This window comes from Danio rerio, chromosome 11 (genome assembly GCF_052040795.2).
Source record: "Danio rerio strain M-AB ecotype USA chromosome 11, GRCz13ab, whole genome shotgun sequence".
In the NCBI taxonomy this organism is placed as follows: Eukaryota; Metazoa; Chordata; class Actinopteri; order Cypriniformes; family Danionidae; genus Danio; species Danio rerio.
The window spans coordinates 39493131-39518669 of record NC_141031.1 but is presented as its reverse complement, the minus strand read 5'-3'; the positions used below and the strand labels follow the sequence as shown (position 1 = coordinate 39518669).

Sequence of the window (25539 nt, the reverse complement as noted above, 5' to 3'; positions counted from 1 at the left end):
AATATTATGCCTAATGTTAAACTGTTTTTTTTTTCTTCATAATTTAAAATACCCTTTAATGTGTGCAACAAGAAACAAAAAGAAGGAGCTTTGATACTCTGGGGAAGAATGTCTGAGTGAATCAATCACATCAGGTTTACACTTTTTTCATGTGCTTGAATGTTAAAACGGCCCTCCTATAAATCGTTAGTCACTAATATGGCTCCCCGCCATTTTGAGATCGAGACCCCTGTTGTATAGGGTTTTCAATTTAGACATCCTCTATTGTCTCTTGAGGTCACTGCAGCCTAAAACTATGACAGTTTCAGTGCTTTTATACTTGGCTTTGGTTTCATGTGTGGTACACAGTAGAGAGGCTCTCAGTAGCCTCATAAATGTCACATGCTTTTAATTTGCCTAACAAAAGTGTCAAAAGCCCTTTAAATAGAAATCAGTTTGCAGGCTTTCATTCTGAGAACTTATTGTAGGAAGTCATTTTTTAGTTTTTAGTAGTTCAAGCTCAAAATCTGACACGTTTATCGCTTGGTGTGCTTACACAAGGCTTTTTTATTGGTACTATTAATTTTTTATGGCTTTTGGGATAATAGGACATGTAGCTAAACGAATTGTTCATCTTGTTAAGCTGCTTTGACATGCAAAGTAAAAAGAAAAAAAAAATAACAGTAACTTCAATCACCTGAATAAATAGAGTGCAGGTTCGCAATGAGATTACTTTATAATAGATGCTTTATTTTAAATCAACATATAAGAATATATACAAATATACACTGTTTTAAAACTGCAGGAGAGGAACAGGCTAAAGTAACACACTAAACTCTCTTTATCTTATCAGGATATCTATAAATAACCTGAGTAAATAATACCTCTCTCATCTAACATTAGCATAGACAAAAGTACACAAGAGAAACACCAGAGAGCACAAGCACAATACATTGCCTTATAGAGAATTGTTATCACTATTTAGATGGCAGTATCAGCTCTAGATCAGGGGTGTCAAACTCAATTCCTGGAGGGCAGAAACCGTGCACAGTTTAGTTCCAACCCTGCTCCAACACACTTACCTGTAGGTTTCAAACAAGCCTGAAGGACTCAATTAGTTTGATCAGGTGTGTTTAATTAGGGTTGGAACTAAACTGTGCAGAGCTGCGGCCCTTTTGGAACTGAGTTTGACACCTGTGATATAGATGTTCAGAGAGGTCACACTTTATATTCTACACCACTAACTAATAAAAATAAAACACGTCTGCAAGTAAAAAACACTTCATTTATAACTAATGTCCTGTACACAGTGAAATAAAACAAGTGAGGCTCCTCATCAGTGCATCTTTACCAAACTGTATACTGGATCTCCAGAGTTTGACTGGACTGGTGTATGGATGGTGGAGTAGAGGTGGTCAACATTCTTGAGAAGAAAGATTTACATGGTATTAATTATGTTTGTATTCTCGTCATTATTCTATGATTATATGGGTTTAGTTTGTGAGATTGTTCTTACCTTATTTTTCTCTGCATTTTCTTGATGCTGTTGTTTGTTGACCAAAACATCTGAAATGCCATGCACAAGCATATTATCACATTAATGAACATGTTTTACACTTGATAAACAAGTTATTTAACGATAACTTTAATTTTTTAACAAATGACACTTTGCACATTAAAATGATCTCTTCTCAGATGTGCGTGTTGTGATGAATGTCGTGTTTCTCCCACATCCTCATATTAGCTGACTGTGATTGGCTGAGCCATGTCTCTAACATTTATATATGTGTCTAAAAGGCTGATTTTACACTAGTGAGAAAATGTTACCGCTGATGTGGTTGTTTCTGCAGTTGGAGTTAAAGTTTCCAAAATGTATATATAACTAAATTAACAACTTGTATGTGAACAGAACAAGATCTGATCCTCATAACAGAATGACTTTGGGCCCATCATACACCCGGCGCAATATGGCGCAAGGCGTGACACAATTGTTATTTGCTAGTTTCAGTTTGGTGCAAGAGTGGTTTTGTCTTTTTGCGCCATGCTGTTTAAATAGCAAATGCATTTGCGCTCATATGTGCGCCCATAGACGTTCTGGTCTAAAAAAACAGGCGTGTTTTGGCGCTCTGCTGGCGCGTTGATATTTTGAGAAACTGTAACAGTTTTTTGTTAAGACCAGAACAAACTCTGTCTAGAGTCCGGCGTAGAGTGCGCCTCGCTTACACACTGCTTAATACACAAGATGTGGAGCAATACGCAAATATCTTTACATTTAAAAAAGAATTAAAATATTAAGGATATATATATATAGGATATAATAAGGATATATATAGGATATAAATATAAAGGATTAAAATATTACAAATCATATTTTTTTCTAGCCTACATGAATTTATAAATCACTGCCTTGAATCCTTCATCTCAGGAGGCTTTTTCAGTTCATTCAATTTGCTTTTGTATAATATTATTATTATTATTAGCAGTGTTATGTATTATATCCATATTTATATTTATTAAAAACAAGCTTATATTTGTCCACCTGTCAGGTTTTAGGCCATATGGGGCATAGCAGGTGTATTTGGAAATAGCTCAGTATTTTGACCACACTTCGTTATTATTGTTCATTTATTTGTTTGCTGGAAATTAGAACTGAATTTAGAAATAGTTTTGAAATAAATCTTTGCCCTTAACAAACAAAATTAATCATTTATGGGCTAATTGATGTCTGTGCGTAAAGGTTTCCCTATGCACGAAAGACAAAAGCGAAAGTGAACTTACTTTGCGTCATGTAAATAGCAAATGCGCTTATGGCGCAACGTAACTGTCTCTTAAAGGGAATGGGGGATGAGACTCTGATTGGTTTATTCTCAAAATACACTTATAACTCATTAAGAAAATAAACTTAACCCTTTTAGACCATGCGCCACGGCGCAAAGCGGATTAATCCGTCCTTATATTAGCAAAAATCATTATGACACGCCCTTAAGGTGTTTGCGCCCTGCGCTTTCTTGAGGTGCTGCTGATCACAGAGAGCTGAACAGATAATCCCAGTTGTTTTGTGCAAGTCCTGTCTTATGGTTTTGTTTGTAAGCACTACTATGGAGACATATACACACTAATACGCATCTGGTAATTCATTTGTACTCCTACATCACGTTGTGGTGGGCCTTAAAATTGCAGGGACTTGGACCCTGTTTTAATATCAGGAAATTAAAAAAAAAGACTTATTGTGTTTCTATCTCTCCAATATGACTGTGTGGACACACTATACCTACACACAGTTTTGTCTAAACAGCTTACAAAACAGGATTTTCATCATTGGTGCCCTCTAAATGAAATGAAGTCCTGAAAGTGTCTGTAGGGTCTGCTGTGTTTTGCTTTGTTTTGGCTTCAGATCTTTCAAAGAACAAAATGAAGATAATTGTTAATGAGTAGAAAAACATCCAGAAGAAGAAGACAGAGATGAAATGGCTTCACATAACACTATTATAAATAATAATAGTTCTGATCTGACTTAAAACAGGAAATGGCTGTCTCTGAGAAGCTGTAGTCACTTCACTGTTTCTAACTAAAGGTTTGTTTATCCCTCCAGATGCTGTTGCTAAGACTTTTTGATCATTTCCTGGAGAATTATTTTCTTTTACCTTCATATAAATGCTGCGAAGTGGCTGGTGCAGAAGTGATCAGAGAATATATCTCTGGTGGTCCAGAACCACTCTGAAAACACAATGAACAAATGTAAAAAATAAATAAATAAATTAACATATTTGATATAAATAACTTGTTGCCATGCAACACCATATGGTAGAGGGTTGAATAATGTAGCCTAGTTGTTAGCAAGCATCAGTGTTTATTGAGATTAACATAAGATTTATAAAACATTGAAATTAGATAAGAAATATTGTTATAACACTTGTGACTGTTTTGGGAAATAACGCTCGTCGTAGATATCACAGGATGACTGATCGTGAAGGAACTTGTAGTCTGGCACGTTTGCTATTACCCACAGCAAGTCAAGATTTTATCAAGAAAAAAAAAAATTGCAAAATCTGACTTTCGTAACCGACAATAATAATCGTGTGATCTGACCGTGACTTTACTCTCAACCATTCTTAGTATTTATACTAATTCTAAAGTTTTATTATTTTATTTATATTAAGGTTGTTAATGAATAGATACTCACTATACCGATTCCTTGACTGGGCACATCGGGGTTCATCGTTCTCATTTTATCCCTGTGAATGAAATGATAATTTTCTGGCATTTTTTTATGCATTTGTAGCACCTAAATATGTAAATTCTTTACTGTAAAATTGTTTAAGTTAAATAAAAAACACTCAAATATAATGCATAAACAAAATCTTACTTGTTTCTTCTTCTTTTACCTAGAAAACAATTAACCAATACAATATTTGTTTATTGGATATTGAGTTTTAGATCACATATTAAATTGATCAGCATGGAGTGTACAATTGTGTACTTGACGTACTTGCAAACCAGCAGAGACAGAGGAATCCACATAAAATGACACCAACAGCAGTGGAAACCAGCGGTATCAGCCATGTAGCTTCTTTATCTGTCTCAAAACGACACCAACACTTTAATACATGTTTATGTACAGTAATGAAGTTTAATATATACAGTATGTGCTTTTTAGATTAATAAGTCCAGCTGAGAAAAAATGAACATGTATTTGTTTTATAATTTGTGTGTGTGCATAGGAAGATGTAAATATTCTACAGAGATTGAGAAGTGAAGTGAATGCATTTATATGGAGGAAAATATCTTCGAAATAAAATCTTTGCTTGTAGGATTATTAAAATTTTTCAGTTAACATTAGGATTAAGAATAATTTTATTGTCAGGTAAACCTTACTTATTTGTGTGTATGTCTGTGGATGAAGCATTTGCAGTGGACTTTGCTGTTGAAACTCCAATGAGAATGTTGTATGCTGAATTTAAAATGGAAATTGTTTTAAGACGAGTGACTTTTTCAAATGTTACCATTTCTAGTGATCGTTGAGATTTCAGTCGTGGAAATGACAGAAACTGTTGCTAGAAAAGAATGTAAAGTGCAACATGCATTTTAATAAACACTAAAGAACTATTTTATTGTGAATTGTGTTTTTGAATTGAACACCGAACTTCACTTACATGTTCCTTTGTCTGCTTGTGAGGTCTTTGCAGTGGATGTTGCTATTGAAAGTGCAGTAAAAATATGTAAATTGGATTTTGATTGAAAAATGATTTAAGAAAGGCGAGTGCTACAGGTGATAATTTTCAAAAGTTACCATGTCTGGGGGTCGTTGAGGAACTTTACTCACTTGTTTTTTGGTCTGTGGATTCTGTGGTTGAATCTACAATGAGAATGTTGCAAGCTATGTTTCAAATGTACTTTTTTTAAGAATAATGAGTATTTATGATGATATTTTTCAAAAGTTACCATGTCTAGTGGCCATTGAGGCTTCAGTTATGGGAATGACGGTAACTTTTGCTGGAAAATAGATTTAAATGTCAATATACAGTATGAGTTTCAGTAAACACTATAAAAGAAAAGAAATGTACACCATGTCCTAACAGCAACACGACAAGCAACTTATATGTCCGCTTAAGTTGTGACATAATGGTAACTTTTAAATACCAGCAGAGCTATTCAGAAGTGCAGAAACGTGCACTGACCTGTATTTTTTTCGGTCTTGTAAATATTTAACCAAAGCATTCACAAACATAAAACATTTATTGAACTAATAACGTAATAAGAAAGGTAAAAAAGAAATAAATAACATTCTTTCCATCTGACATTTGGCCCTCAGCAAATAAATAATAATAGACAAGTAATAATTGTAATATCTTTTACATGACATTGCTTCTTTTCAATGAGTTTAAGTAAAATAATAAAAATGACTTTTATTTTTACACTATAGGAGCCATGTGCCAGCCACTGACAGGGGAAAGCTGCTGCTAATGTTAATGCATGTCCAACAAGCTCGTATTGTGTGGGTATAGAAGAAGACTGGATCGGTAACTCAGGTAGGAAATAAATCTTGTTTAGTTTTGATTTCTTAGACCCAAAACAATCATTAGGAGGTAGCTCACAGGCTCTGCTCTCTCTCCCACTCCCACTCTCTCTCTCTCTCATGTCCGTCTTCATCTGCTCTTTAAATGTCATCTCTCTGTCCCTATCACTGCAAACACACAGGTGTTAGTCATGTCTATGATTGACTTACTTTCAGCCGCTAGTCTCCTAATGCTGTGTTTACACCAGATGCGGCACGCGCGAATAAAGCTGCCGTCACACTGGACTTTTCTCCCCATAGACTTCCATTCATACGCATACGAATACTTCAGACTGTAAATGCAAGGTCATGCGTCAAGTTTCGTAGGTCGCTGCAAAGCTCAAGCTTGGTGAACTCTAACTTGCGAAATCGCATCACTTGATTGCGTGAGACCAATCGATGATCGAAACATGTCTTCTCAGGACAGAAATGAAAAACATGGACAAATAGCTCGCTTTTTTTAATGTCTAATCATCTTGTGTAATCCTGCCCATTTTTGCAGCGCCACACGACAGAATTTTGCACACACAAACTCTATTGTGACCGCAGCTTTAGTCTCGTTAATTACCCGTAAATAGACTCGTTAACATTTTGAGTTTACTCTCTTCATTTGCACTTTTCATGTTATGGGCAGGGCTTCTGTCTGCCTGGTGACTCTAGCTTCATTGCTAAATGGCTAACATGATATTTATTGAGAGAGAAGCTGTACTTATGTTATTTAGGAAGGCTGAAAAACAGCATATATTCATTCAGCGCCGTGTCTAAATCTTTTCAGATGTGCATTTAGCTTTGTGAGTTCATCAACTTGTACATCAGCTTCACTCGCAGGATGTCTATTCATTGACATAACATGTAAATCACTCACGCTTGACACTTCATCCGCGTCTGGTGTGAAAGCACTATAACGCGTTCTCCTACTGTGCGGGGCATTTAATCATGTGCTCCTTGTGAAAGCATACAATTAATGAGGACTGTAAAAAGCAAAAGCTAAATCCCTGAAATTTTTGAAATATTTTTCTCCCAATAAAGGACACATCTGCAAAAAAATAGGATTTATGGTCACCCTTGTAAAAACTAGTATATGTAGCATATATTTATTTTATTTTGAAAATCTGAGGTAACTATCTGGTGGCGCTCTCAGTTTGGCTATAATGGTATTCGGCTCACACTGGAAAAAATGAATGCATAATAAAGCACGTAAGCATCTGTAGTAGTTTGTGCTGTTGATCAGCCGCTATATCACAGAAATATAAATTATTTTAAAAATAGAAACTTTGTGTGTTGCTGTCATGGATGGTTAGGACTCAGATTAAAATGAAAGAGATAGCTTTTATTGTGTGTTAAAACATTGTGTTGCATCTGGTTAGAACGGTGTTAGATGCTTGTTTAAATTGAACACTAGACTTTACTCACATGCTTTTGAGTCTATTGGTGAATGATTTGGAGTGGCCTCTGCTGTTAAAACTGCAATAAGAACATCATATGTTGGAATTAAAAATTACATGTGACCTAAAGGCTCATTTTTGTGTTGTACTGAACTAAACATTGTAAGGTAATTGTAAAGTGGAGATAAGGTGCAAAATTAATTTTGTAATCAATTTGTAAGTATTTATTAAAGCATTTACAGAACATGTATTGTATGACATGTCTGTCTAAAGGCAAATGGCAAAGTGCTTTGAAAAAAGTGGGAGAAACTTGCAATTGTTGTGCAGAATATCTTTGATAAGACATTGCTGAAGCTGAAAAACCTTCCATAAGTATGTAGTATATTCTGACATACCTCTGTTACAAGAAGTAACGATACAAACTGCAGAAAAATTTAGTTATACTATTTAAAGACTGAACACGGTACGGTTACAAATGGAGCACTGGCTTCCTCCATTGAACACCATCAGAAAGTACTATCGCCCAAATTTTAGTCTGGTCTATTTGGACTCCATTCCCCATAAACCTCCGTGCCTGGGACTGATTATGGTGGCAGGTGCATCTAATTTCTACTCGCTCATGTAAGCCTCTTGTTCTGTGCAGTTCAGTGCAAAGTCTTGATTTGCCCAGTAGGGTTTATAGTGGTTTGCCATCTGTGCTTTAAACCATTGTTTGCTTAAATTGTCTGTTCTCTGCCTGCCCCGAACCTTGCCTGTGTATCGACCTGTCATTGGATAGCCCTTCTGTTTTCTGATTACTGGTATCTCTACAGGTAATAAAGCATTGCTGATGGATCAACTAGCTTCTGACTCGTCACAACAGGCACACACACTTTGTAGAACTGTTCACTGTATTTAAACCATCCCATAATCATCAGCTTTGGGTTTTTTTGCCTTTTAGTCTCCTATTCCCATTAAAAATAGATTTAGATCTTAGATATTTTTTTCATTTGTCTTTTGAATTCAACATTAATTCTATACACTGACACTATACACTGGTTGGAAGATAACATAAAAATAACAAAACATAGTTACTGAGGAAGGACTTTTCAGTAGAAATTTGTTTCTCAAGTTTACCCTGACATAAACAAAAAGGGTGTTTTCTAAAAAGTTTGACTTATTTATGTGTCCTGTATGTTGTGGTTTTAGTAGTGACTTGTACAGTTGATGCTGCTAAAAATAGACATTTTTGGTGGAGAGCAATAGTACAGTAAATGTTCAATATGTAATCAAGAGCTTGAAAGAAGACAGTTTTCAATGATATTTAAGGTAAAGTAAAAAAACTATTTTTATGTAAAATCAGTTACTCACAGGTTTTCTTGGCTGTTGTATATATCTATATATATATATCTATATATATATATATATATCTATATAACATATATATAGATACTCTCTCTCAAAAAAAACTATGTGCCTTTTGTAAACTAATATTATGCTGTCTTTTTCTATAAGGCCTATTATTTCTCTGTTTTCATAGAGATAAGTTATAGCTGCCATCTGATATTCATTTATTCATTTTCCTTTGGCTTAAACCCTTTATCAATCAGGGGTTGACAAAACGGAATGAACCGCCAACTCATCTAGCATATGTTATACACAACGGATACCTTTCCAGCTACAACCCAGTACTGGGAAACACCCATAAGCTCTCATTCACGCACATACACTATGGCCAATTTAGTTTATTCAATTTACAGAAATGCCAACTGACCAGCCGGGACTTGAACCAGCGACCACTTTGCTGTAATGCGACAGTGCTACCATGCCACCCCCATCTGACATTAATTTAACAATTTAATTTCATAATTTAAAGGCCAAAAATAAAGCTAAATTTACAGATTAAATTAAAATTTTTATTTTAAAGAAAAAAAAACATCTCAAACTGTGGCCTTCTGTTGCATTTCTGCTTCTATCCTACAGTCATATAGCTCACAATATGTGTGCTCTTACGTTTATTTTGTTTCATTTTGGGAGAAATAAAATTTACAAATGTAGTTTCAACAACCAGATGCATTTAGAACTGTCCAGCTTTCAATTTGTATCTCAAATGCCTTTCTGCAGGCATTTCTGTTCTCTTCACAAGCTTTTACTGTTTAGATGCGTCAGAGATAGTATATTTCTGATATGTATTAATCTTTTCTTCTGACAAGCTCTGAACACTCTTCCTTCCTCTATGAATGTATCAGGTTGTTCTTTTGGTGAAGTGACTGTGTGGTTTAGCGTTTGTCACAAAAAGACCTTTAATCATTTTGTGTAACGCAGTTACATGCAGTTCAGAGAGACACAACAAATGCAGACAATCATCAGATAAAAACAACAGTGAAAAATAATATTCTTACACTATAAAACTCTCATATGTGAACAAAATACAATAGTAATTAAATCATACCTCTGAGTGTGTATGGGTCACTGTGTGGAGATCTGATATCAGGTTTAGTCTTAAGTGAATACTCACAGCTCAACTGTCTACTGTTTCCTGATCTCAAGAGTTCACTAGAATTTCGATAAAACATACAAATATGTTGTTTTTTAGATGTACTCCACTGAGAGTCAAGGCTGTACAGAAGAGCTCCATCTCCAGTTAGGAATTTACAGCTCACATTCGCTCTGACTGAAGCTGGTATTTCACATGATATGCTGAGCTGATCTTCACTAATACTGATGAAGGGTTTCTGAAGTGTGTCTGGTGGGAGTCAAACAATACATAGTTAATAAACAGTCTACATCACACAGAAGAATCAGTTATTTTTTGCAAGTAGTGTAATATTAATATTTCAAGTATACAAATATACCTAAATTAATCATGTTAGTTTCATAAAACTTAAAGACAGCTAAAAGACAGTTCTCACATGTACACAGTAATCCTCTATTAAAATGTCAGGTACAGTGTTGTTCATATTAATACTCCACTGATCACACATGCTAAACTATTTTAGACAATAAAATGTTTTTCATTAAAAACACAAACAGCTTAAATCACATACTGTTCGATTGGACGTGCACGAAGAGCTGAAAAACAATGAAGATGAACAACTCCATCACAGCAAGTGTGAGAAAACAGACTGAATGAGACTCAGTGTGAACTAGGAAGTAGAGCGTCAGACCACAGGAAACCTATTGGTGTACTGGGGAACTTTAAGTAGTTGATTTGTTTTTATTTAAGCCTAAAATATGTCACATCAATTTGTATCCTAATTAAAATTATAATTTTAAATTATAATTTTGGAAAGATCAGATTCTCTTAAAATGGTAATAAGTTTAACTTGATGTAATAAAAACAATGATTATATGAAACACTCTAGAAATACTGAAGCTCACTGTCTTTCCGTGCTCCTAGTCAGAGCTTCACCGCTAGAGGTCGCTGTTGAAATTAAAAAGACAATTCAACAATCACCCAAGACTTCAATTATCTTTTCCATGCAAATCTGATGTATGAGTTAATACCTACAGTATTTTACCTCAGTGTCATGGCATATTTCCATCTGAAATGCAATATTTACTTGAGGAAAGGTTAAATTTTAGCACTCGTTTGTGTTTTAATGACATTAATAACACAAACAGGTCAAATAATAATACGTCTGTACAAACTACAGATGTTTGTGTGTGCAGTCATTAAAGACACGGGTAGTTATCATGCAACATTTTTAAAAACAATGTTATTTTGAGCATGAAGTAGGAGTAGAATGACTGACAACTTGTTTCAGGCAGTTCAGGAGGCACTTCATAAAAGATCAAATCTAAAATGCAGAATGGGGCTTATAGACTTTGAATAAACTTTAAAAAAATTAAAAGCATTCTGAAATTATTGAAAAGCTTAGTATATAGTGAAGTAACAAGTCTAATATGTCATATGGTCTAATATTGTGCTTTTGGATATTAATTTTTTAATTTTTTTTGCAATAGTGTGTTAAGACATATTTATCTATGTTGGCTAAGTTACTTTAAAAAATTCAGTTATTACTTACATAACTAAACGTTTAAGTAAGTTACTTCTCTAATTATCTTATATCTAAAAAAATGACTTGACTAGAATACATAGACAATAAAATTGTACTTTTAATTCCTAAAACAGAACCTTTAAAACATTATTCTAAAACACAAAACGTTTTAAAAAATGACCTCATATTTCATTTATATCATATCCTGACATTAATTAATTACTTGTTTTGTTGTTTCTTAAGTATTTTCAATAGTCTTGGTGAATGGCATTTTCTTTAATTGAAAAATAAAATTGTTCTGCACATATATTTGGAAATAAAATGCAACTCTAAATCTGACAGATGTTTGTTTTAAGTGTTATTCTCTGGGTAATAATACAACTTCTAGTGTAAATAAAAACAATAAGACATACAGTAATAATGAAAACAAAAGTATTAATTATCATCAGTGACTAAAATGATGTTTCCAGAAAACCAATTTCTATTTATTGACCTCGTTTTGACTGACATCTTTAGTTTTAGCTCTTATGAAACTTCTAATATCACCATTTTGGTTATCATCAACACAAAAAAAGAAATATCTATATCATACTATAGCTGGTTAGTATGTAATACTTGCGAAGTAACTCGATTACATAACACGTTAATTACTGTTTTGTTTGGTTTATATTCTTCAGTCATCAAGAGACATTGACTTCCCACACAATATGCATTTTCAGTGTTTTGTAGATCTTGAAAAGCGCTTACTGACAGTTGCAAGAAACCAAAGTTTTTCTGACCTTTAAAGATAGAAAAAAAGCTTTTATAATAATTTTGTCTACACAGTTTTTACTTCAGCAAATCAATAACAGCCTGGGCTTCTCTAGTTTTGGAACATCTAACTTGGGTTGATTTACCAAGTGTATATCATAAATAAATACACATGTCAAATATAGACTTATTGCCCAAAAATCTAGTCAATTGTGGCTGCAGCATATTGACCTTGTGATATTTTGTTTTTCTGCAATATATTGCAATGTGAATAATTTAATAGCTCTATTTGAAAATAATTCATTCAAGTTTAGATTGATTGGGATGATTCTGTAGGGTAGCTAATCTGCAAAAATATATAATAAATGAATTACAAGCATATCTAAAATAAACTATCAGTGAATTATTTATAAGTTTGAGTCTCTATTGCCAGAGCTTTACCAATAGAGAATGCTGCTGAAGCTGAAATAAATACCCATGAGAGTGTCACAGAAGGTCATGTCTTAGGAGTTCTCGTGCCAGTGTGAACCCAAACAAAATTTGTTTAGATTGGCAAGGAAAATGAAGATGCAAAACACGACCATTTACTCATACAGTGGAGCTCTGAAGTGACTTTCTAGTGCTGGATCGAATACTCAAACAGCTGACGTGTTGCTTTCCCATCTGACAATAACTTGATTCAGACAGGAGTTGTACATAAAGTCAATATGTAGACATTTTATTAGCTTAATAATCCGCAGCACTTTATTTAATTGCCAGAAATTACATCAAATCTGACACCACTGAATGTTTTTAAACGTAATATTCACACAAATATATTCAGTGTTACATTGCTAGAAACAAAAGCAGCTGAACATAAAAATAATGTATCTTTTAATGATATAAATGCATATTATGGATAAATATTATGGATGTTATTTGTCTTTAGCAGTATCAAAGTTGAAGAAATGTAGCAGGTCAACTGTGTTTTGAGCAGCGTACAGAGGATAACAGAGGTGTTTCCTCCATCTGGCAGGAGCTGTAGTTCACTTCTGTGAGAACGTCATCAGAATCTGCAGAAATAAAGACTTAATTATCATTTTTTTTCTTTTCACACTGTTCAGTTTATGCACAGTTGTACAATAAGCTGTACTTACTGATAGAGTGACACAGATAGATCAGAGCTATCAGTGCAGACAGAAATAATCCAACACCAGTGGAAACCAGCACTGCTAAAAACCACAAGCCTGACAAATGTAAAAATAAATATTGAATTTATATTTGTTTGAAATAAGTGAATGCTTTTTTAATGAGATTGTTTTTATTTACATTGATTTTAAAGTATTTATTGCAGTTTGTTTTAGCATGTACAGATTATCAGGATATTTGTTTAGCATTGTGAGTGAATGAACAACTTTCAGAGTGAGTATCATGAGGAACAGATACAACTGAAAAAAAAACATATCAGATTAAATGATATTAGACATAAATTGTTCTATAAAGTCATTTGAGACTGTAATGAATTATATAAATAACATGAATCCAGACTTCAAAACATCCTGCCTTAGTGCTTTTAAGAAGATGCTGGTAAAATAATTAAGGATCTCATGGTCATTTATGGTGATTTTTGGTCTTTCTGCCCTATGCTGAACAGAGGAACTAACAGAGGAACTAGTGCTGTCCATGGTGCTGAATATTTAAGTGCCAGGATGACCTATCATTAAATGTACAATATATTATAAAATAATTTTACTGAATCAATGCGTTTTTTCTCTAATTGTTCATTTTTGCATGTTTGGAAAGACAATCTATTCAGACCCGGCTACAACACAAGTAAAAAATGAAAAATTCTGAACAGTCATCCTTTCAACCCATTAATGTAGCAACAATTTCATGCTATATTTTTCCTTTTCTTAAATATTACACATAAACACCTTAAAATGTAGTGGCAGACATTTTCAGCTTAATGCTAGAACCTCAATAGAAGATTCAAATGTAAATACAGTATGACTTGAATAATGACATTTGGTAGGTAGTTATAGAAATCTAGTAATATTAGTGTTAAAGAAGTTACCGTGTTTTGTGGACATTGAGGATTCAGTCGTGGAAATGACAGTGATTGTTGCTGAAACAGAAAATTAAATAGTAAAACATAAGCTTTATAAATTACAGTATAATTATTGTATTATCAGGTATATGCTTAAAGCACTTCAATTTACTTACATGTTTCTTTGTCGATTGGTGAAGCAGAGTGTCGACGGGACCTTGTTGTTAAAACTGCAGTAAAAACATGATAAGTTGATTTATAATGGAAATTGTTTGAAGAAAGACTCAAACCTTTCAGACGTGTACCTACATTGTATTAAACTAACAATTGTAAGGTAAACAAAAACCAAAAATCAACTCAAATTAACTTTTTAATTAATTTGTATATTGTACATGACTGACAGAGAAAGTGTGCATTTAATAAAGCTAACATCTTGGGTCAAAACATGCACTTTTCATCTAACGTGACTTTAAACAGACATTCTTTTCAAAAAATTTTTTACATATATATTGCCGTTTGTGTAGCATACTGGCCGGACAAAGGAAATGAGGATCCACGTGCAGTTTAATAATCAAGCATAGTTAGGCAGGCAATGGTCACACAGGTACACAATGCACCATGAGGGTAATCCAAAGAACATGGTCAAAATACCAGGCAAATGGTCAGGACAGATGGCATAACAGCATAAACAATTAAACAAAAAGGTCTAAAAACACAGGAAGTCAAGACAGGGAAATGCTTCATAATGCTAACAGTGAACAAGACTCAAGTTTGTGCGAAAATGTGGTGTGTATAAATAGTCCAGGTAATAAATAAGGATGAGTTCTAACTGTGTGTGTGCCTGTCCAAATGACTGTCTGCTGTTGCAGGAGTGATTGGAGCAATGACTTCTGTTATTTGTAGTTCGGTTCAGTGGCAGAATTGTAGCTCTCTAGTGATCAGAAACTGCTAGATTGCTGGTGATCATAACACTTTGCTTGGAATTTGCTTGGCATAGTGTAAGTGCATAAGCACTTCCCTCTAAATGATTAATTCATGGATTACCACGGTGATTAATATTAGATATGGATCCTAGGTTTATTTCTCAACAGAATTTTGAATTCAACATATTAATTCCAAACAGTGACTTTTATCTTGAACTTACATATTGTTTGCTTTGTTGTGCTGGTTGGCAGGTCTGTCGTGAAATGGAGGTCTAGCACTGTGAAAATATCAACAATATCATGAGAGAAATCACTTAGAACTTGTTTTCAGTATACTTATTAGTTTTACTGTACCGTTAATGCTAATGTGGAGACATTTTAAAATGTGTAGTGCAGAGAAGTTTCTTAAAAAGAAAAACTGCATGACTTTGCTTACAACCCAGAAAAAAAGAAAAAAAATAGGTGATAATGGCCTTGATTTCACTTGTAATCCCTGAAAATTAATGGATAATATAATATAACACAATACAATAATTATATAACACAATATAATATGTACAGTATATCTGCATTTCAATCTCTACACACTAAAATTTTAATATGTTTTTTTTTTTTTTTGTTAATTAATAAACAATGGTAATTGAATCATACCTCTGAGTGTGTATGGGTCACTGTGTGGAGATCTGATGCCAGGTTTAGTCTTGAGTGAATAATCACAGCTCAACTGTCTGATGTGTCCTGATCTTCTCAAGAGATCACTAAGATTTTGATAAAACATACAAAGATGTTGCTCTCCAGATGAACTCCACTGAGAGTCACGGCTGGTCAGAAGAGCTCCATCTACAGTGTAGAGATTACAGGACACATCAGCTCTGTCTGAAGCTGGTATATCACATGATATGCTGAGCAGATCCTCATTTTCACTAACACTGATGACGGGTTTCTGAAGTGTGTCTGTTAAGAGGAAATAACCCACAACTATTAACAATGCTTTAAATACCAGTATATAACAAAGAACAGCAATTAAAAATCTGAAGTATAACTCTTTAATGACATCTATAGATACTTGTTGTCATGATCACCAGCGATCCAGCCTGTGCAGATTGCTGGTAAACTCTCAGAACTCCTAAAATATGCTGATATATGGAATACAATATCCAGTCATGCAACACACACACACACCTGCCCCAAGTCTCCATTGATTAGACTCACTCACAGCTGAAGCTGCTCATGTAATGATTACATGGACTATAAAGTCAGCACACAAACACACAAGTTGCTGAGTCTTGTTGAGCTGTTGGTGAACATTATGATTCATATACCTTGCCTTGCATGTTTTCGAACCTTGCTTTTGTTTTGTTTGGTTATTTCTGTCTGCTGTGTGGCTTTTTGACCATCTGCCTGTTTATCAACCATGGCTTTGTATTTTTTGCATAGATCTGTTTGATCCTGTGTTAACCATTGCTTGTCTGACCATGCTTATAAATCCTGTGTTTGGATCCTCACTCCCTGTTGTCAGCATCCACTTCACATTACACATGTACAGCAGTTTTGTTTTGTAATGGATCAATCATTGCGTCTCATTGACAATATTTACAAGTAAAATAATAATCCAATATTTTTCACATATGTTGGTTTTAAAAAAACTAAAAACAACAACATTTGATCACATGTGTAAGGTAGTGCTCTTTGAATATGTCAGGTATGCCATAGTTCATAGAAAATGTGCAGATCATGCTGATGCTGAAATTAATTAAATTAATTAACTAAATTGATTAAATTAAAACTTTATTAAATATGTTTCCTTACAAATGTAAACATGCTGTTTTTATTTAAAATAAATGACTTACTGTTGGTCTGAACCTCCATGAGGAGCTGAAAAACAATAAAGATGAACAACTCCATTACAGCGAGTGTGAGAAAACAGACTGAATGAGACTATAACAAAGGGTGAATTAGGAAGTAGAGCATCAGACCACAGGAAACTATTGGCCGTACTTTTTATAGTCAGTATATAGTAATAGTATATAGTACTTTTATATACTGGCTCAGGCAGTTGTTTTAGTTCTTTCTTTTAGTTAAGTAAACATTCACAAACATCTCCATTTATTTTGCAATGTGATTTCCAGACTTGTTCACAATACAAGTTGTTTAAACAGCTACAATACAGACTATCAATATAATATGATAAATATAATAGGATATTTTAAAAAAAAATGCAAAATAGGAACCTTTAAAATAGGTAAAGGTTACAAAACCCATATTTGTAAAGCTTTTTTTTCTAGGATAAAAGAACAGATAGCACAATAAAATAGTTTCTTCCTTTTTCCCTTCTTCCTCGTACAGTATTTAATAAGATCATACATATAAGTATATGATACAAAATAAAAATCACAGACTGTCTTAATTTTCTTATTTTCCCAATATTCACTCAAAATAAAATAAAAATCTATCTATCTATCTGTCTGTCTGTCTGTCTGTCTGTCTGTCTGTCTGTCTGTCTGTCTGTCTGTCTGTCTGTCTGTCTGTCTGTCTGTCTGTCTGTCCGTCTATCCGTCCATCCATCAATCCTGTACTATTGTTCTACCTTTCATTTTATCTATCATTCTATCTTTTATTCTATCCATTCATTCATCTATCCATCCCTCCATCTATGTATTGTTCTACCTTTCTATGTATTGTTCTGTCATTCTATCTATCTATCTATCTATCTATCTATCTATCTATCTATCTATCTATCTATCTATCTATCTATCTATCTATCTATCTATCTATCTATCTATCTATCTATCTATCTATCTATCTATCTATCTATCTATCTATCATCCATCCATCCATCCATCCATCCATCCATATACAGACATTTTACAGTTTTTCTCAGTCACTTTGGTGCGTTTCTCATAACACTAGTGCATTTCTGCACAGCATTTCTCAAAACAATTAGTACAAACTGCAAAACTTAGCTGATAACCTGCAAAAGCGCGTCACATGCTCAAAATGGAGAGCTCCTTCCTCAAAAGCAAGTATTGATGTCAATCAAAGTGTCAGTATCATCAAAATGAAAAGTTCTGACACCATTGTTTATGAACAAGATAGTCAAATGGCTTTGTCATGTTTTCATTATGAAAGTTGTACATTTTTTTAATGCTAAAAAGTTGAGGAACTTTACTCACTTGTTTTTTGGTCTGTGGATTCTGTGGTTGAATCTACAATGAGAATGTTGCAAGCTATGTTTCAAATGTACTTTTTTTAAGAATAATGAGTATTTATGATGATATTTTTCAAAAGTTACCATGTCTAGTGGCCATTGAGGCTTCAGTTATGGGAATGACGGTAACTTTTGCTGGAAAATAGATTTAAATGTCAATATACAGTATGAGTTTCAGTAAACACTATAAAAGAAAAGAAATGTACACCATGTCCTAACAGCAACACGACAAGCAACTTATATGTCCGCTTAAGTTGTGACATAATGGTAACTTTTAAATACCAGCAGAGCTATTCAGAAGTGCAGAAACGTGCACTGACCTGTATTTTTTTCGGTCTTGTAAATATTTAACCAAAGCATTCACAAACATAAAACATTTATTGAACTAATAACGTAATAAGAAAGGTAAAAAAGAAATAAATAACATTCTTTCCATCTGACATTTGGCCCTCAGCAAATAAATAATAATAGACAAGTAATAATTGTAATATCTTTTACATGACATTGCTTCTTTTCAATGAGTTTAAGTAAAATAATAAAAATGACTTTTATTTTTACACTATAGGAGCCATGTGCCAGCCACTGACAGGGGAAAGCTGCTGCTAATGTTAATGCATGTCCAACAAGCTCGTATTGTGTGGGTATAGAAGAAGACTGGATCGGTAACTCAGGTAGGAAATAAATCTTGTTTAGTTTTGATTTCTTAGACCCAAAACAATCATTAGGAGGTAGCTCACAGGCTCTGCTCTCTCTCCCACTCCCACTCTCTCTCTCTCTCATGTCCGTCTTCATCTGCTCTTTAAATGTCATCTCTCTGTCCCTATCACTGCAAACACACAGGTGTTAGTCATGTCTATGATTGACTTACTTTCAGCCGCTAGTCTCCTAATGCTGTGTTTACACCAGATGCGGCACGCGCGAATAAAGCTGCCGTCACACTGGACTTTTCTCCCCATAGACTTCCATTCATACGCATACGAATACTTCAGACTGTAAATGCAAGGTCATGCGTCAAGTTTCGTAGGTCGCTGCAAAGCTCAAGCTTGGTGAACTCTAACTTGCGAAATCGCATCACTTGATTGCGTGAGACCAATCGATGATCGAAACATGTCTTCTCAGGACAGAAATGAAAAACATGGACAAATAGCTCGCTTTTTTTAATGTCTAATCATCTTGTGTAATCCTGCCCATTTTTGCAGCGCCACACGACAGAATTTTGCACACACAAACTCTATTGTGACCGCAGCTTTAGTCTCGTTAATTACCCGTAAATAGACTCGTTAACATTTTGAGTTTACTCTCTTCATTTGCACTTTTCATGTTATGGGCAGGGCTTCTGTCTGCCTGGTGACTCTAGCTTCATTGCTAAATGGCTAACATGATATTTATTGAGAGAGAAGCTGTACTTATGTTATTTAGGAAGGCTGAAAAACAGCATATATTCATTCAGCGCCGTGTCTAAATCTTTTCAGATGTGCATTTAGCTTTGTGAGTTCATCAACTTGTACATCAGCTTCACTCGCAGGATGTCTATTCATTGACATAACATGTAAATCACTCACGCTTGACACTTCATCCGCGTCTGGTGTGAAAGCACTATAACGCGTTCTCCTACTGTGCGGGGCATTTAATCATGTGCTCCTTGTGAAAGCATACAATTAATGAGGACTGTAAAAAGCAAAAGCTAAATCCCTGAAATTTTTGAAATATTTTTCTCCCAATAAAGGACACATCTGCAAAAAAATAGGATTTATGGTCACCCTTGTAAAAACTAGTATATGTAGCATATATTTATTTTATTTTGAAAATCTGAGGTAACTATCTGGTGGCGCTCTCAGTTTGGCTATAATGGTATTCGGCTCACACTGGAAAAAATGAATGCATAATAAAGCACGTAAGCATCTGTAGTAGTTTGTGCTGTTGATCAGCCGCTATATCACAGAAATATAAATTATTTTAAAAATAGAAACTTTGTGTGTTGCTGTCATGGATGGTTAGGACTCAGATTAAAATGAAAGAGATAGCTTTTATTGTGTGTTAAAACATTGTGTTGCATCTGGTTAGAACGGTGTTAGATGCTTGTTTAAATTGAACACTAGACTTTACTCACATGCTTTTGAGTCTATTGGTGAATGATTTGGAGTGGCCTCTGCTGTTAAAACTGCAATAAGAACATCATATGTTGGAATTAAAAATTACATGTGACCTAAAGGCTCATTTTTGTGTTGTACTGAACTAAACATTGTAAGGTAATTGTAAAGTGGAGATAAGGTGCAAAATTAATTTTGTAATCAATTTGTAAGTATTTATTAAAGCATTTACAGAACATGTATTGTATGACATGTCTGTCTAAAGGCAAATGGCAAAGTGCTTTGAAAAAAGTGGGAGAAACTTGCAATTGTTGTGCAGAATATCTTTGATAAGACATTGCTGAAGCTGAAAAACCTTCCATAAGTATGTAGTATATTCTGACATACCTCTGTTACAAGAAGTAACGATACAAACTGCAGAAAAATTTAGTTATACTATTTAAAGACTGAACACGGTACGGTTACAAATGGAGCACTGGCTTCCTCCATTGAACACCATCAGAAAGTACTATCGCCCAAATTTTAGTCTGGTCTATTTGGACTCCATTCCCCATAAACCTCCGTGCCTGGGACTGATTATGGTGGCAGGTGCATCTAATTTCTACTCGCTCATGTAAGCCTCTTGTTCTGTGCAGTTCAGTGCAAAGTCTTGATTTGCCCAGTAGGGTTTATAGTGGTTTGCCATCTGTGCTTTAAACCATTGTTTGCTTAAATTGTCTGTTCTCTGCCTGCCCCGAACCTTGCCTGTGTATCGACCTGTCATTGGATAGCCCTTCTGTTTTCTGATTACTGGTATCTCTACAGGTAATAAAGCATTGCTGATGGATCAACTAGCTTCTGACTCGTCACAACAGGCACACACACTTTGTAGAACTGTTCACTGTATTTAAACCATCCCATAATCATCAGCTTTGGGTTTTTTTGCCTTTTAGTCTCCTATTCCCATTAAAAATAGATTTAGATCTTAGATATTTTTTTCATTTGTCTTTTGAATTCAACATTAATTCTATACACTGACACTATACACTGGTTGGAAGATAACATAAAAATAACAAAACATAGTTACTGAGGAAGGACTTTTCAGTAGAAATTTGTTTCTCAAGTTTACCCTGACATAAACAAAAAGGGTGTTTTCTAAAAAGTTTGACTTATTTATGTGTCCTGTATGTTGTGGTTTTAGTAGTGACTTGTACAGTTGATGCTGCTAAAAATAGACATTTTTGGTGGAGAGCAATAGTACAGTAAATGTTCAATATGTAATCAAGAGCTTGAAAGAAGACAGTTTTCAATGATATTTAAGGTAAAGTAAAAAAACTATTTTTATGTAAAATCAGTTACTCACAGGTTTTCTTGGCTGTTGTATATATCTATATATATATATCTATATATATATATATATATCTATATAACATATATATAGATACTCTCTCTCAAAAAAAACTATGTGCCTTTTGTAAACTAATATTATGCTGTCTTTTTCTATAAGGCCTATTATTTCTCTGTTTTCATAGAGATAAGTTATAGCTGCCATCTGATATTCATTTATTCATTTTCCTTTGGCTTAAACCCTTTATCAATCAGGGGTTGACAAAACGGAATGAACCGCCAACTCATCTAGCATATGTTATACACAACGGATACCTTTCCAGCTACAACCCAGTACTGGGAAACACCCATAAGCTCTCATTCACGCACATACACTATGGCCAATTTAGTTTATTCAATTTACAGAAATGCCAACTGACCAGCCGGGACTTGAACCAGCGACCACTTTGCTGTAATGCGACAGTGCTACCATGCCACCCCCATCTGACATTAATTTAACAATTTAATTTCATAATTTAAAGGCCAAAAATAAAGCTAAATTTACAGATTAAATTAAAATTTTTATTTTAAAGAAAAAAAAACATCTCAAACTGTGGCCTTCTGTTGCATTTCTGCTTCTATCCTACAGTCATATAGCTCACAATATGTGTGCTCTTACGTTTATTTTGTTTCATTTTGGGAGAAATAAAATTTACAAATGTAGTTTCAACAACCAGATGCATTTAGAACTGTCCAGCTTTCAATTTGTATCTCAAATGCCTTTCTGCAGGCATTTCTGTTCTCTTCACAAGCTTTTACTGTTTAGATGCGTCAGAGATAGTATATTTCTGATATGTATTAATCTTTTCTTCTGACAAGCTCTGAACACTCTTCCTTCCTCTATGAATGTATCAGGTTGTTCTTTTGGTGAAGTGACTGTGTGGTTTAGCGTTTGTCACAAAAAGACCTTTAATCATTTTGTGTAACGCAGTTACATGCAGTTCAGAGAGACACAACAAATGCAGACAATCATCAGATAAAAACAACAGTGAAAAATAATATTCTTACACTATAAAACTCTCATATGTGAACAAAATACAATAGTAATTAAATCATACCTCTGAGTGTGTATGGGTCACTGTGTGGAGATCTGATATCAGGTTTAGTCTTAAGTGAATACTCACAGCTCAACTGTCTACTGTTTCCTGATCTCAAGAGTTCACTAGAATTTCGATAAAACATACAAATATGTTGTTTTTTAGATGTACTCCACTGAGAGTCAAGGCTGTACAGAAGAGCTCCATCTCCAGTTAGGAATTTACAGCTCACATTCGCTCTGACTGAAGCTGGTATTTCACATGATATGCTGAGCTGATCTTCACTAACACTGATGAAGGGTTTCTGAAGTGTGTCTGGTGGGAGTCAAACAATACATAGTTAATAAACAGTCTACATCACACAGAAGAATCAGTTATTTTTTGCAAGTAGTGTAATATTAATATTTCAAGTATACAAATATACCTAAATTAATCATGTTAGTTTCATAAAACTTAAAGACAGCTAAAAGACAGTTCTCACATGTACACAGTAATCCTCTATTAAAATGTCAGGTACAGTGTTGTTCATATTAATACTCCACTGATCACACATGCTAAACTATTTTAGACAATAAAATGTTTTTCATTAAAAACACAAACAGCTTAAATCACATACTGTTCGATTGGACGTGCACGAAGAGCTGAAAAACAATGAAGATGAACAACTCCATCACAGCAAGTGTGAGAAAACAGACTGAATGAGACTTAGTGTGAACTAGGAAGTAGAGCGTCAGACCACAGGAAACCTATTGGTGTACTGGGGAACTTTAAGTAGTTGATTTGTTTTTATTTAAGCCTAAAATATGTCACATCAATTTGTATCCTAATTAAAATTATAATTTTAAATTATAATTTTGGAAAGATCAGATTCTCTTAAAATGGTAATAAGTTTAACTTGATGTAATAAAAACAATGATTATATGAAACACTCTAGAAATACTGAAGCTCACTGTCTTTCCGTGCTCCTAGTCAGAGCTTCACCGCTAGAGGTCGCTGTTGAAATTAAAAAGACAATTCAACAATCACCCAAGACTTCAATTATCTTTTCCATGCAAATCTGATGTATGAGTTAATACCTACAGTATTTTACCTCAGTGTCATGGCATATTTCCATCTGAAATGCAATATTTACTTGAGGAAAGGTTAAATTTTAGCACTCGTTTGTGTTTTAATGACATTAATAACACAAACAGGTCAAATAATAATACGTCTGTACAAACTACAGATGTTTGTGTGTGCAGTCATTAAAGACACGGGTAGTTATCATGCAACATTTTTAAAAACAATGTTATTTTGAGCATGAAGTAGGAGTAGAATGACTGACAACTTGTTTCAGGCAGTTCAGGAGGCACTTCATAAAAGATCAAATCTAAAATGCAGAATGGGGCTTATAGACTTTGAATAAACTTTAAAAAAATTAAAAGCATTCTGAAATTATTGAAAAGCTTAGTATATAGTGAAGTAACAAGTCTAATATGTCATATGGTCTAATATTGTGCTTTTGGATATTAATTTTTTAATTTTTTTTGCAATAGTGTGTTAAGACATATTTATCTATGTTGGCTAAGTTACTTTAAAAAATTCAGTTATTACTTACATAACTAAACGTTTAAGTAAGTTACTTCTCTAATTATCTTATATCTAAAAAAATGACTTGACTAGAATACATAGACAATAAAATTGTACTTTTAATTCCTAAAACAGAACCTTTAAAACATTATTCTAAAACACAAAACGTTTTAAAAAATGACCTCATATTTCATTTATATCATATCCTGACATTAATTAATTACTTGTTTTGTTGTTTCTTAAGTATTTTCAATAGTCTTGGTGAATGGCATTTTCTTTAATTGAAAAATAAAATTGTTCTGCACATATATTTGGAAATAAAATGCAACTCTAAATCTGACAGATGTTTGTTTTAAGTGTTATTCTCTGGGTAATAATACAACTTCTAGTGTAAATAAAAACAATAAGACATACAGTAATAATGAAAACAAAAGTATTAATTATCATCAGTGACTAAAATGATGTTTCCAGAAAACCAATTTCTATTTATTGACCTCGTTTTGACTGACATCTTTAGTTTTAGCTCTTATGAAACTTCTAATATCACCATTTTGGTTATCATCAACACAAAAAAAGAAATATCTATATCATACTATAGCTGGTTAGTATGTAATACTTGCGAAGTAACTCGATTACATAACACGTTAATTACTGTTTTGTTTGGTTTATATTCTTCAGTCATCAAGAGACATTGACTTCCCACACAATATGCATTTTCAGTGTTTTGTAGATCTTGAAAAGCGCTTACTGACAGTTGCAAGAAACCAAAGTTTTTCTGACCTTTAAAGATAGAAAAAAAGCTTTTATAATAATTTTGTCTACACAGTTTTTACTTCAGCAAATCAATAACAGCCTGGGCTTCTCTAGTTTTGGAACATCTAACTTGGGTTGATTTACCAAGTGTATATCATAAATAAATACACATGTCAAATATAGACTTATTGCCCAAAAATCTAGTCAATTGTGGCTGCAGCATATTGACCTTGTGATATTTTGTTTTTCTGCAATATATTGCAATGTGAATAATTTAATAGCTCTATTTGAAAATAATTCATTCAAGTTTAGATTGATTGGGATGATTCTGTAGGGTAGCTAATCTGCAAAAATATATAATAAATGAATTACAAGCATATCTAAAATAAACTATCAGTGAATTATTTATAAGTTTGAGT

General features: G+C 33.8%; 2 protein-coding genes and 1 long non-coding RNA gene across 8 annotated transcripts in view; 1 reads left to right on the top strand and 2 right to left on the bottom strand.

Annotated features, from left to right (window-relative positions):
* The window catches only part of LOC147841852 (uncharacterized), a 202938-nt gene that overhangs the window by 69883 nt on the left and 107516 nt on the right, over nt 1-25539 (top strand). For 2 of the 3 annotated variants that reach the window (XR_015503014.1, XR_015503013.1), the window contains exons 2-3: nt 5903-6008; nt 18872-18977. This is a non-coding gene — a long non-coding RNA (uncharacterized LOC147841852). The remainder of the gene's footprint in view (nt 1-5902; nt 6009-18871; nt 18978-25539) is intronic. The other variant, XR_015503012.1, reaches the window with a different exon arrangement.
* LOC147841858 (uncharacterized) lies at nt 38-11960 on the bottom strand. Of its 3 annotated transcripts, XR_015502913.1 has the most exons (13): nt 10446-11960; nt 9851-10144; nt 7448-7498; nt 5422-5472; nt 5303-5335; nt 5133-5174; nt 4983-5033; nt 4450-4555; nt 4163-4214; nt 3624-3696; nt 3280-3375; nt 1496-1545; nt 711-1402 (listed from the first exon to the last, which is right to left on the bottom strand). XR_015502913.1 is itself a non-coding variant. In XM_087274333.1 (12 exons), exons 1-12 carry the CDS (start codon nt 10498-10500, stop codon nt 1316-1318), a joined length of 945 nt encoding a protein of 314 aa, XP_087130459.1. In that variant the 5' UTR covers nt 10501-11960; the 3' UTR covers nt 38-1315. The 3 variants fall into 3 exon arrangements, 2 of the variants coding, with proteins under 2 accessions (XP_087130459.1, XP_087130460.1); XM_087274333.1 differs by lacking the exon at nt 3280-3375 and having other exon boundaries at nt 38-1402; XM_087274334.1 differs by lacking the exons at nt 3280-3375; nt 4983-5033; nt 5133-5174; nt 5303-5335; nt 5422-5472 and having other exon boundaries at nt 38-1402.
* LOC147841857 (uncharacterized) lies at nt 12847-23540 on the bottom strand. Of its 2 annotated transcripts, XM_087274343.1 has the most exons (13): nt 23415-23540; nt 23031-23113; nt 22820-22923; nt 20417-20467; nt 18391-18441; nt 18272-18304; nt 16949-16973; nt 15750-16052; nt 15320-15376; nt 14352-14405; nt 14203-14253; nt 13286-13375; nt 12847-13201 (listed from the first exon to the last, which is right to left on the bottom strand). In XM_087274343.1, exons 5-13 carry the CDS (start codon nt 18391-18393, stop codon nt 13107-13109), a joined length of 711 nt encoding a protein of 236 aa, XP_087130469.1. In that variant the 5' UTR covers nt 18394-18441; nt 20417-20467; nt 22820-22923; nt 23031-23113; nt 23415-23540; the 3' UTR covers nt 12847-13106. The 2 variants fall into 2 exon arrangements, with proteins under 2 accessions (XP_087130469.1, XP_087130468.1); XM_087274342.1 differs by having other exon boundaries at nt 22820-23113; nt 23415-23522.